Raw genomic sequence first — 13,051 nt, 5'->3', positions numbered from 1 at the left:
TCTACCTGTGACGCCATTTTCAGGGAAAATGTATCTGAAATCCCAGATCCCTTTGTTCCTCCGCACTCCTCAGTGCCCTACCATTTACTATGTATGTCCTACCTTGATTTGTCCTTCCAAAATGCAACACCTCACACTTGTCTGCATTAAATTCCATCTGCCATTTTCTGGCCCATTCTTCCAGTTGGTTCAGATCCCTCTGCAAGCTTTGAAAGCCTTCCTCGCTGTCCACTACGCCTCCAATCTTAGTGTCATCAGCAAACTTGCTGGTCCAATTTTCCACATTATCATCTAGATCATTGATATAGACAACAAACAACAATGGAACCAGCACAGATCCCTGAGGCACACCACTAGACACAGGCCTCCAGTCTGAGAAACAATCATCCACTACCACTCTCTGTCTTCTCCCATACAGCCAATTTTGAATCCAGTTTACAACCTTTCCATGGATACCTAGTGTCTGAACCTTCTGAACTAACATCCCATGTGGGACCTTGTCAAAGGCCTTACTAAAGTCCATGTAGACAACGTCCACAGCCTTTCCTTCATCTACTTTCTTGGTAACCTCCTCAAAAAAACTCATTAAACGTGATCTACCACGCACAAAGCCATGCTGACTATCCTTAATCAGCCCTTGGCTGTCCAAGTATATCCGATCTCTCAGAACACCTTCCAATAATTTACTTACTACTGATGTCAGGTTCACCAGCCTGTAATTACCTGGTTTACATTTAGAGCCTTTTTTAAATAACAGAACAACATGAGCTACCCTCCAGTCCTCTGGCACTGCACCCGTGGCTAAGGACATTTTAAATATATCTTCCAGGGCCCCTGCAATTTCTACACCAGTCTCTCTCAAGGTCCGAGGAAATATCTTGTCAGGCCCGGGGGATTTATCTACCTTTATACACTGTAAAGCAGCAATACCTCCTCCTCTTTAATCTCTATACATTCCATGATCCTACTGCTTGTTTCCCTTCCTTCCATATCCTCTATCCCAGTTTCCTGAGTAAATATTGATGCAAAAAAACTGTTTAAGATCTCCCTCAACTCCATACATAGACGTCCACTCTGATCTTCTAGGGGACCAATTTTGTCCCTTACTATCCTTTCACTCTTCATATACTTGTAGAAACCCTCTGGGTTTACCTTCACTTTATCTGCCAATGCAGCCTCATGTCTTCTTTTTGCCTTCCTGATTTCCTTTTTTTTTAAGTATTTTCTTACATTTTCTATACTCTTCAAGTATCTCATTTGTTCCTAGTTGCCTATACCTGCTATACACCTCTCTCTTTTTCTTAACCATTCCAGGTAACATCCTGATTTCTCTCTTCTGCACTCTTTCTGTTGCTACCAAATGGACAAAGTTTATGATATACCTTCAGGTTCAAACACCTAGCCTTCACTCCCCATGCTGACTCAATTGCATTACAAGGGTACTCAAGAAGCTTAGATGAAAACAGCAGGATAGTATACAACTACAAAACAAAGTGAGAGAAGATGCTGAATTGGTTGGGAGACTCCCAAACTTGAACATATTCCAGGATTAGCAGGAGTCTGGGATGTTTTGGAGTTGCTCACTATGCAGGTGAAGTGAGAGAAAGGACAAATGATCTGGAGAAGAGCAGGATAGTTAAAGATCGTGAAAGCAAAGTGCTCAGATAAGTAGCGGAAGAGTAGGATTTTTTAAATTCATTGCTGGGGTGCTGAGCTTTGCTGGGAAGACTGATGTTTCTTCCCCATCCCTAGATGCCAAACAGGCTTTGGTGGAACTTTCCTTGACCCCCTGCACTCCAGTAAGTGCAGCGGAGATGAGGAAAATCAAATTGCAATCAATCGAAGGAAATGGGATTAGGGGGAGGGTGACAGCACTGATTAACACCACAAGTGTGCTGGAGTGGCAACCTCCTAGAAAATAAATACTATTAGTTTACATCAACAAATGGGTCATTCAGTTGGGAGCTGCTACCTGATCCCCCAGCTCGGTATCACTTCCAAACCTACTCATTTCTAAACTGCGGTTCTCAGCTCAACTCTGCAGCACCGGGAGGTGCAGGGCCAAAGGGCGAGAGGCAGGGGGGAGGGGAATGGTGAGGCAAATGATTTCCCCGGGGGAGTTAAGCCTTGGTCCAGACCTGTATCAGGTTAACACTACAAACTGTTTCTGCAATGCATTCTATCGCTCATCTAATCTGATCAAAAAGCGGAAGTGGCCTCTTAGAAGTGAGTGAAAGCTGCAAAGGAAACTTTTAAACCAAGGTCCCTGCGTGCCACCTCAGGTGAATGTAAATTATCCAGTGGCACAATTTCAAAAGAGCTGAGTTATCATCCCATGTGCCGGGCTAATGTTTATCTGTCAATTGGTGTCACTACAGCGGATTATACACTGATTTATCACACTGCTATATGCGGGAGTTAGCTGTGTGCAAATTGACAGCTGTGTTTCCGACACTGCACAGGTGACTACAATTCAAAAAATACTTGATTGGTTGTATAGAACTTTGAGACATCCTGAGACCACAGAAGGCTTTACATAAATGCAAATGTGCCTTCCTTGCCTGAAAGAATGAATCTTCACAAATGATAATGGTATCGTTATGGATACATCACTCGTCAGCAATACAGAAGCATCGATTTTTATGTCATTGAGATATAAACTTAATTAAAAAGATTACACAGAAAAGATGATCCATTTCATCTCTGGCTAACTGAAGTAGTCAAGGATGTTATTCGAGGGGGAAAGATTTATACAGTTCTGAGAATCACAGTATGCCTGCAAATTTAGAAATTTTAGAAAATGACAGGAAGACGAAAATATTGATTAAAGGCAGAAAGCAGAAGATGAGAATAATCTAGAAAGAAATAAAAGGTTGTCAGAGCTTCTATAAATATGTTGAAAGGGAGAGAATAGCAAAAAAAAAATTGGTCCCTTAGAAATTGAAACAGGGAATGAATAAATGGCACAGTATTAAGTAAGTATTTTATAATGGTCTTCACTCAATGCACGCCAAACGTAGAAGGCAACCAAGGGGTAAAACATAGTGTGGGAACATTAAACAAATGATATCACAAGGGAAAAGGTACTAGGTGAATTAATGGCACCAAATAGCTAGGGGGCCTGCACATCACAGGGTGCTAAAGGAAGTGGTTATAGAGATGACGTATGCGTTATTGCAATTTTCTAAAATTCCTTGCATTCTGGAAAGGTCCTGGCGGGTTGGAGAGTAACACATCAAGACAGAGGAAATGGAGAAGCTTAACATCGTGTTCAGGAAAGTACTGGAATCTATTATTAAGGAAGTGTTCAGAGAGCATTTAGTACAACATGATTAGAGAGGGGCATTGAATGGATAGAGGAAGAATTAAATAACAATTAGCATGAAAGCTATAACCAGTGAGGTACATCAGGGATCAGGGCTAGAGCCTCCTCTATTACAGTCCAACTTAATAACCAGAAATGCACTCAAGTTTGTCGATGACATAAAGTGGGCAAAGTAAGATGCAAGGGCATAAAACTCTGCAAAGGGGCTCACACAGGTTTAGTGATTGGACAAAACATGGTAGATAGAAAATAACGTGAGGAAATGAGGTAAAACACTTTGGTATGCAGGCGAGAAAAGCTGAAAACATTTAAACAGTGTGAAGCTGAAATTATGGCTTTCTCAGAGATCTGTGTTTCATATACAAGGCAACCTAAAGTTGGCATGTGGATGCTATTAAGTAATTAAGACAGAGGGCAAAATATAAAAGTCTTGTTGCAGCTCCACAGAACTTCAATAGGACCACCCCTGAAGTAATGTTCCTCATTTAAGGAATGATGCTTGCCTTGAATGCTGTAAAGTGAAGATCCATTGGATCAATTCCTGTAATGAGGAATGATAGAGCAGCCTCTGGAGTTTAAAAGGAGAAATGATCTCATGGATACATACACAATTTAGAGTCATAGAGCAATATAGCAGAGATACAGGCCCTTCAGCCCGAGTCCATGCTGACCACAGTGTCCACCCAGCTAGTCCCAATTTCCTGCATTCAACCCATATCCCTCCAAGCCCCGCCCCTCCATGTACCTATCCAAGTGCTTCTTCAATGACACTATTGTACCTGCCTCACCCACTTCCCCCGGCAGCTCGTTCCATGTACTCACCACCCTCCGCGTAAAAATGTTGCCCCTTTTAATTCTTTCCTCTCTCACTCCAAATCTATGCCCCCCAAAGGTTTGCAGGGGCTTTGATGCTGTGAGGATGTTTGGATAAGGAGCTGGTTTTTTAAGATGTGCGGGAGTTTCTCCTCTCAGGGGCTGAAACATTTTCAATTCTGTACTTAAGTCAGGTGTGATTGTTGAGTCATTGTGCGCAGTTCAGGCTGTGATGGATAGACTTTTAGACTAGTGTGGATATAGGGTTAAGCTCATTGGCGAGAGAGTGGAGTTGAGATTAGAGCTCAGACTAGCTATGGACCCTGAATGAGAGCCTACTCCTGCTCCAACTTCTTTCGATCCTGTGCTCTATTACATTTAACCTTACCACAGCAGCTGGAGAGTAAGGGAAAACTTATAACTGGGGCAGCCATTTGACCCACCATGCATGTGCCAGTGGATAAAGAGCCATCCTGCCTTCCAGCACTGGGTCCACTGGCTTGCAAGTCAAGGCTTTTCAAGTCTGGTTTAAATGTGATGAGGATTCTGCATCTACCACCCTTCAAGGAAGTGAGTTCCAGAGCCCTAACATGTTATAAGTGAAGACATGTTCCCTCTAATTATTCTACCAATTAGTTTAAATCAATGACCCCTGGCTTTTAACCCTTTGCTAAGGAAAACAGAGTAAATAGGAAGAACTCATCTCAAACTTTAAGCTAATCTCATCTTCCCTCAAGAATGTTACTGGCAACATCCTTGTAAACTTCTTTATACCATCTCCGGAGCAATACAGTGGTGACAAGAAATGTATATAGTATTCAAGATGTGGTTCTATACAAAGATGAAAAACACGATGATGCTGGAGGAACTCAGCAGGCCAGGCAGCATCCGTGGAGAAAAGCAGGTGGTCAACGTTTCGGGTCAGGAATGTTGACCGCCTGCTCTTCTCCATGGATGCTGCCTGGCCTGCTGAGTTCCTCCAGCATCATTGTGTTTTTCATCTAGATTCCAGCATCTGCAGTCCTTTGTTTCTCTGTGGTGGTATACAGTTCTAGCATCACCTCCCTGCTCTTGTATTTTATACCTTGGCTAATTAACCATCTTATGGACCTGTATTGCTACCCTGAAGGATCTGCAGATGTACCCTCGAGAACTTTCTTTGTTCCTCTGCACCATACAATATCCTTCCACTTACTGGATATTCTCTTGCCCTGTTGCACATCTTCAAATGCATTACCTCACACTTTGTTGGATTGAATTTCACTTGCCACTTTTCTGCCCAGTTGACTAGCCCATCGATATTTTCCTGCAGTCTGAAACTTTCCTTCTCATAGTCAACCATATGGTCAATGTAATTTAGTTAATCAAAAGGTCTGAAATAAATGGTAATAGTGACCATGAAGCTAATGGCCAGACGTAAAAAACCCATTTGGTTTAAAACTGGTAAATTGGTTTATTACTGTCACATGTATCGAGTACAGTAAAAAAACTTGTTTTGCATGCCATCCATAGAGATCATTTCATCACATCAGTGTGTTGAGGCAGTACAAGGTAAAACAATAACAGAATGCAGAATAAAGTGTCACAGTTACAGACAAAGTGCAGTGCAGGCAGACAATAATGTACAAGGTCATGACGAGGTAGATTGTGAGGTCAAGAGTCCATCTTATCGTACTAGGAGACTACAGTGGGACAGAAGCTGTCATTGAGCCTGGTGGTACGTGCTTTCAGGCTTTTGTATCCAGGGTGGATGGGGGTCTTTAGTTATGTTGGCTGCTTTACTGATGCAGCGAGAAGTGTCGACACATTCTTTGGAGGGGAGCTAGTTTTCGAGATGTGCTGAGCTGTGTCAATCCTTTAGGGAATATTCCATCAATCACACTTTGACTCCCCCAAATTCTTAGCAGTTTGATCAAATCTTAACAACACTTTATTCTGCATTCTGTTATTGTTCTACCTTGTACTACCTCGATGCACTGTTGTAATGAAGTAGTATGAACAGGATGCAAGACAAGTTTTTCACTGTACCTTGGTACATGTGACAATAACAGATGAATTCCAACCAATTCCAAAGAGCTGAGTGAGACACTCAGAAGTGCCAAACCATTAAGATGAGGACTTGCCACCACACTTTCAGGCCAGTGATGTCCTGACTGCATGAATGAGCGTTAAGAAAATTCTCTCTGTACTTCAGCCTGACAGGTCAGAAGGTAAACCCAGTGGCTCCTTCAGCAAGACCAAAGATGGGCTCATTTTCGTTTCCCCTACTGTGGAACAACCTGATGGTTGGAGCCTGCTTCTGTTCCCCCTGCCATGGCTCAAGGAGAAATCAAATTTCTGGAGAGAAATAATCAACCAAGTTCTCACCTGAATCACTGCACTGAACCAGCAAGTGTTTCCTACATTCTTCAGTCCCACGGGGCAGTTCTCCTGTCTCTTCCGATCATATGGGTTTAGCGAGTCACTCCATACCTCTCCTTGCGTCCTTTTCAAGCTGGCCTTGTTTTCTGCGATACTGGCTTCGAGCACTCTTAGTGACAATAAAAATGAGTAAGTACAGTATAAACTGAAAGTGTCTGGACCATAAAGAATCCATCTTAATAAGTCTAGTGCCCGTCCAACTGGAACTGGGAACAAAAGATCCCTATTTTTCACCATCCGCTTCCTATTACAGACAGGAGTTTCAGCTCTGAGAGTCAATCAGAACTCTTGGACAGCAGTAAGTGAAACCTTCAAATCTTACTCTGTGAATGGACATGCACTAATGAAAGATGGTTCGTGATGCTGCTCAGATTTCAGAGCAGGTTTGTGGAGTGCTCACACAATACTCACTTAAATTATAAAAACCCCCTTCAGCATACAAATCTGGAATCATAAAATGTAATGGTGACATCCTTAAACCCTGGGGACATTCTAGTAAATCTCTACAGCACCTTTACCAGGGCCTTAGAAACTTTTCTTGTGTGTCGAAAGTAGCTGTGGTCCAACCAGCATATAATGGGAGCTTAGCATAATAGTTAATGCAAGAGACGGGGCAAGTTGGGACTGCTCTCCTTGGGGGAGAGAAGATGAAGAGGAGATTTTTTCCCCCATTTAATTAACTTTGCCTGACCACAATTTTTTCTGCCAGAATAAATCAATTTATTAATTTGCATCTGCCGTCATCTCAGCAGTCAGTTGACATTATTTTGAAGTCCATCCTCTTCATAAACTTAGTCTGGTTTTATCTGTACTCCTCAACTTAGGCTGGGTCCAGAGAGAACAGTTTGTACAGAACTAAAGCAAATTACTGGCAGTGAGGCCAGCCTGAGTTTATGGTACTGCAAATGAAGCCCAATTTAAATACAATACTTTCCTTTTGAATTAATACAAAATGCTGTACTAAAAGCAAGGACAGTGCTGATGTCCTTCATATGTATTGAGAGAAATGATCAATACAACTTACTCCAGATAATGAAATACCATTCTTTTTTCAAGAAAACTAGAATCAGAATCAGGTTTAGTATCATTGGTGTGCCGTGAAATTTGTTGTTTTGTGGCATGGTATTTAAGGTATTTCAATTAAACAATTCTAAAGTCTTTTGTTCATATTTCCTTATAACATCAGAGGAGGCCATTTGGTTTATCAAAAATCTAAGCTGGTTCTCAATGCAAACCCATCAATCTCATTCCCCTACTTATCCCCCTTTAAGATATCCTCTCTCCAACATCAACCTAATTCTCCTACCACCCCCACCCAAGAGATAATTTACAGCAGCCAATTAACCCATCAGTCAGCATGCCTTCAGGATGTGGGAGGAAACCAGAGTAACCGGGGGAAACCCGAGCGGTCACAGCAAGTGCAGACTCTGCACAGAAACACCTGAAGTCAGGACTGAACTTGAGTCACTGGAGCTCAGATAGCAGCACTATCTACAGCACTATCGTTGCACCCAAGTGCGGAACCCGAAACAGATGTTTCTTAAACTATTTGTAGAAATGGCACAACCAACTTCAAAAAGGCGATGACAATTTTTAAAGTTCTCTCGCTCCTTCTTCTGAGTCATCCAATGACAGCATGGGCTGTTCTACCACAGGACAAGGAAACGGGAGACGAAAAGTAATGGTTGCAAAATTACTTTTTTTTTTGTCAGTGACTACCTTCCAAATTGTGCTCAAATCAGCTGTTTTCCCACTTCAGCACTGACATCACCAAGCAATTCCAGGGCAGGTTTAACATATGGTTATAGGACAGGAGAGACTGAACAGGACACACGGGACAGGTACACGGATAGGAAAGGTTCAGCGTGATATGGGTCAAATGTGGGCAATTGGGATTAGTTTAGATGGGAATCTTGATCAGCATGGACCAGTTGGGCCGAAGGGCCTGCTTCCGTGCTCTATGACACTGTCTGCATCAGTTAAGATGCAACAAAGATACTCAGTCATTTGCTTTATTGGGCTGCATAGGTCTGTAATGTTGCCTAGTGGGTTGTACATAACGAAGACAACTTGGAAACATTATTAATCTCCCCACCCAAGAGCAAATCATAACCTTCTTAGTTCCCTTCAGTGTATCATAAATCACCACCCATCTTTCCCAATGCAAGATGAAAAAGCCAAAAGACAATCAAAAGACAGCAACTGCCAAAAATTAGACCAAGGAGCTACACCTGTAAAGAAATAAGCACTGGGTATGCTAAAAGACCTCATCAGTCAATTTGCATCACAACCCCCTATTAAAGAAATCCCAACCCCCATAGCGTCCCATCATGAACTGCAACTCTTACATTGCAAACATCTCACAGCCACCCACTACTAAGCTCGAATCATACATGTAGCTGAACATAAACTGAGCAGCCTCCACTATTCCAATATCACCATCCAAACACATCACAAGAGAACGGAGAGCACCATGACACATCTTGTAGACCACCATGACACATCTTGTAGACCACATCCTCCTATAGCACACATGCTCTTTCCTCAAACACACACTTAGTTCTCTCTCTCTCTGCCCATTGCCTCCCCATCCAAGTCCGCCCATTCTCCAACTGTTGAGGTTAACTATGGTGGATTGTACACGAGCAGTGCCACGGGAGACTGACTAGTTTTCAGAGAATATTTGCATATTTTCCTCTCCAAATGGGAGTCAGGTCATCATCCTCATGGGCAAATTCCTAAATATTGCTATTAATTTGAAATGCAAGGGAAATATGCATGACCTCATTGGCCCAAATATCACCTAATATACGTACCCATCGTATGACTGGTTACCAGGATTATTTGAAACCAATTACTCTTGCTATCAGTAAAGTCTGTCTATCAGACATAGCTGATCAAGGTAGATACATTGAGTTGGTCACAAGTACACAGAACATCAAATTCAAAACACACATGGATTAATAGTTGGTTTTCAGTTTAACAGAAGAGTGTAGTTTTTCAATAAACTACTACAGTATGTCATGAAAATTCACCCCTCTATCCACGATGGTAACATGTAATGGCATTCTCTACTGTTTTTGTAAGCATCACTGAGAATCCCAGTTCAACTCTCCACAATGGGTGTCACATTCAGATTGGAAATCTTCTTCAGAACTAAATGGCCTAATCCTCAGTTTGAAACAATGACCCTGTATATCTAGACTCCACAGCCAAGGATAATACCCTCTCTGCATCTGCCTTAAGAATTTAATACACTTCGAAGAGGACACAACTGATATTTCTGATCTCTAAATGGAAACTTTGCCTACTAAATCTTTCCTCATAAAACAGACCTGCTGTCCCAGAAACCGGTTTAATGAATTTTCATTCTTCTCCTGTAGAAAGTATATTTTTTTTTTCTAAGTAAGGAGACCAAAACTGCACACAATACTCCCAGTGTAGTCTCATTAAGACGCTATGCAATTGCAGAAAGGCATCTTTAATCTTAAATCATCTGGCAGTAATGGCCAACATTTGCTTTCCTTTCAGTGACTTGTGGACAAGGATATCAAGGTCCCTTTCAAGATCAACACTTCCTAATCTCTTGCCATTTAAAAAATCTCAGCCTTTTTTTTAAAACCCATGTGGATAACCTCACATTTTTCCCCACACGGTTCTCCATCTGCCACATTGACACCCACTCACTCTGCTTCTCTGTATCCTCTTGAAGCCTCTTTGCATCCTCATCACGTCTCACATCCCCACTTAGTTCCAGATCACAACCACACTCTGTGTAAAAACTTTTTCTGTACTTTAGTATTGGTACTGGTTTATTATTGTCACTTGTACCAAGGTACAGTGAAAAACTTGTCTTGCATACCAATCGTACAGGTCAATTCATTACACAGTGCAGTTACAATGAGTTAGTACAGATGCATTTGCCCATTTCTTTTGCCTACCCAAATGTATATTGTCCACAGCTCTCAAAACTTCTGGGATTCGACAGCAATGAACAGTCCATTGGAGGAACTCAGAGGGTCAAGTAGCATCTGTGGGGTGGGATGGGGGAATTGTCGACATTTTGGATTGAAACCCTGCATTAGGACTGAGTGTGGAGAGGGGAGATGGCCAGTATAAAGAGGAGCGGGGGAGAGGTGAGACAGGAGCCTGAGGTGATTGGTGGACTGAAGAGGGGTAGAAGATGAGATGCAGGTTGAGCCGGGTAGGGGAGGGGAGGGTGGAGGGTGGAGTTGGTAGACAGTGCCACTCCTCTTTATACCAGTCACCTCCCCTCGTCACTCTCAGTCATGATGCAGGGTTTCGACCTGAAACGTCGATAATTCCTTCCTCCCCCACAGATGCTGCTCGACCCACTGAGTTCTTCCAGCAGATTGTTTGTTGCTCCAGATTCCAGCATCTGTATCTCTCTTCTGTGATTCTATAGCTCCCTGCACTTGGAAGACCCCTAAGAACACAAGTTGGGGTGCATTGTGAACCTAGAACTTCTACCTCCAATTGCTCATGGTAAAGAAAGCAGGAACAGCAACCCTTGCAGAGAGAAACCATGACAAAAGTTGGGCTTTGGAGTAGGGAAGGAAGAGAAAACTGGTGAAACATGTTGCAGGGAGAAAATATATTAAAATAGAGAAATGAAACTGAAAGAAGAGCAAGAACAAAGGAAACAAAACTAGAACTAAAAACAGAAACTGAATATGAACTAGGGAAGTAAGTGATGCCCATCTGAGGCTAATCTCACAATTCATATCCTCCTCAGAAACATGAGTCCCGTCAGCACAATATAAATAGATATTACATGCAAAGGCCTGTTATGGTGTTCTATTTATACCAGAACAGTGCAGAAAAGACTCAAAATGTGTGAATGAAGTGCTATCCTCGAAGGCAGTTCAGCTGCTTTCTAAAGGTCACTGAAGCTACTGCAAGGAGCACTATGGACTGTAATGGATCATTATTTATGAATGTTGGTCTGCATTATGGGCACAGGTGGAAATGAAGCAAAACCATAAAAACATTCATCAAAGGGACCTCATAAACAAATTGATGGGTGGGAATCAATTTTTATTTGGTCCATCAATGCCCGACTGATTTTTCTTTTTAGCTGAGACTTCATAGGATCTTAGTGCATCGTGCCAGGTCTTTATTAAAGGTCAAGTAGCCCTGTCTGTGTTACCCATAGTCATGTGATTGGTCCTTTTCAATTTTCAATTTCCTTTCAAGTGGTGCATTCCAGCATATAACACAGATAAAAAACATCTCAACTAGTGAATGGGACATTCTCTCTTCTCTTCTCTTCCATTGGGTAGAAGATACAGGAGCCTGAGGGCACGTACCACCAGACTTAAGGACAGCTTCTAGCCCACTGTGATAACACTATTGAACGGTTCCCTTATACAATGAGATGGACTATGACCTCACGATCTACCTTGTTGTGACCTCGCACCTTATTGCACTGCACTTTCTCTGTAGCTGTGACACTTTACTCTGTACTGTTATTATTTTTACCTGTACTACATCAATGCACTCTGTACTAACTCAATGTAACTGCACTGTGTAATGAATTGACCTATACGATCAGTTTGTAAGACAAGCTTTTTACTGTACCTCAGTATAAGTGACAATAATAAACCAATACCAAATTATTTTTTTAAAACCAATTATCTCAAGTCTGTGCCCTTTGGTTAGTGGCCCTCCTGCCAATGCAAACTATTTACCTTTATTTACTTCACCAAAACCCTTGTTAAGAATATAAGAAACTAGAGCTGTTCAGTCTCGTGCTTACTCTGTCATTCAATAAATTGAAATTTCTATAGATGTATGGTGGAGAGCATTCTGACTGGTTGCATCACAGCTGGGCATGGAGCCTACAATGTACAGGATCGCAAGAGTCTGCAGAGGGTTGTAGACTCAGCCAGCTCCATCACAGGCATAACCCTCCCCACCACCGAGGACATCTTCAAGAGGTGGTGCCTCAAGAAGGCAGCATCCATCATTAAGGACCCTCACCATCCGGGACATGTCCTCTTCTCGTTACTACCGTCAGGGAGGAGGTACAGGAGCCTGAAGACCCACACTCAATGATTCAAGAAAAGCTTCTTCCCCTCTGCCATCAGATTTCTGAACGGCCCATGAACACTACCTCGTTATCCCTTTTTTTTGCACTATTTATTTTTGCAACATAGTAATTTTCTGTCTTTGCGCTGTTCTACTACTGCAAAACAACAAATTTCACGTCATCTAAATCAGTGATAATAAACCTGATTCTGATGTAATATGTCAGCACCACTTTCCTGCACCAACCCCATAATGCCTTGATTTCCTCAGTGCCCAAAAATCTATCGATCTCTATCGTGAATATACACAGCAACTACGCCTCCACAGCCCTGTTGCATGGAGAATTTCAAAGACTCCAATTGAAAAATTTATCTCACTACTGAAGGGCTGAATTCTCAGCAACACAATACTGTAGCAGTTAGCGTAACGCTATTACAGCAG

At 42.2% G+C, this 13,051-nt stretch overlaps 1 protein-coding gene across 4 annotated transcripts in view; it reads right to left on the bottom strand.

The window, feature by feature from the left end:
- Positions 1 to 13,051, bottom strand: part of usp25 (ubiquitin specific peptidase 25) — a 182,985-nt gene that overhangs the window by 115,470 nt on the left and 54,464 nt on the right. For 3 of the 4 annotated variants that reach the window (XM_052015231.1, XM_052015232.1, XM_052015233.1), the window contains exon 5: positions 6,506 to 6,668. In XM_052015231.1, coding sequence (XP_051871191.1) covers positions 6,506 to 6,668 — 163 coding nt within the window. The remainder of the gene's footprint in view (positions 1 to 6,505; positions 6,669 to 13,051) is intronic. The other variant, XM_052015234.1, reaches the window with a different exon arrangement.

This window comes from Pristis pectinata, chromosome 4 (genome assembly GCF_009764475.1).
Source record: "Pristis pectinata isolate sPriPec2 chromosome 4, sPriPec2.1.pri, whole genome shotgun sequence".
NCBI lineage: Eukaryota > Metazoa > Chordata > Chondrichthyes > Rhinopristiformes > Pristidae > Pristis > Pristis pectinata.
This window is presented reverse-complemented; position numbering and strand designations above follow the sequence as displayed.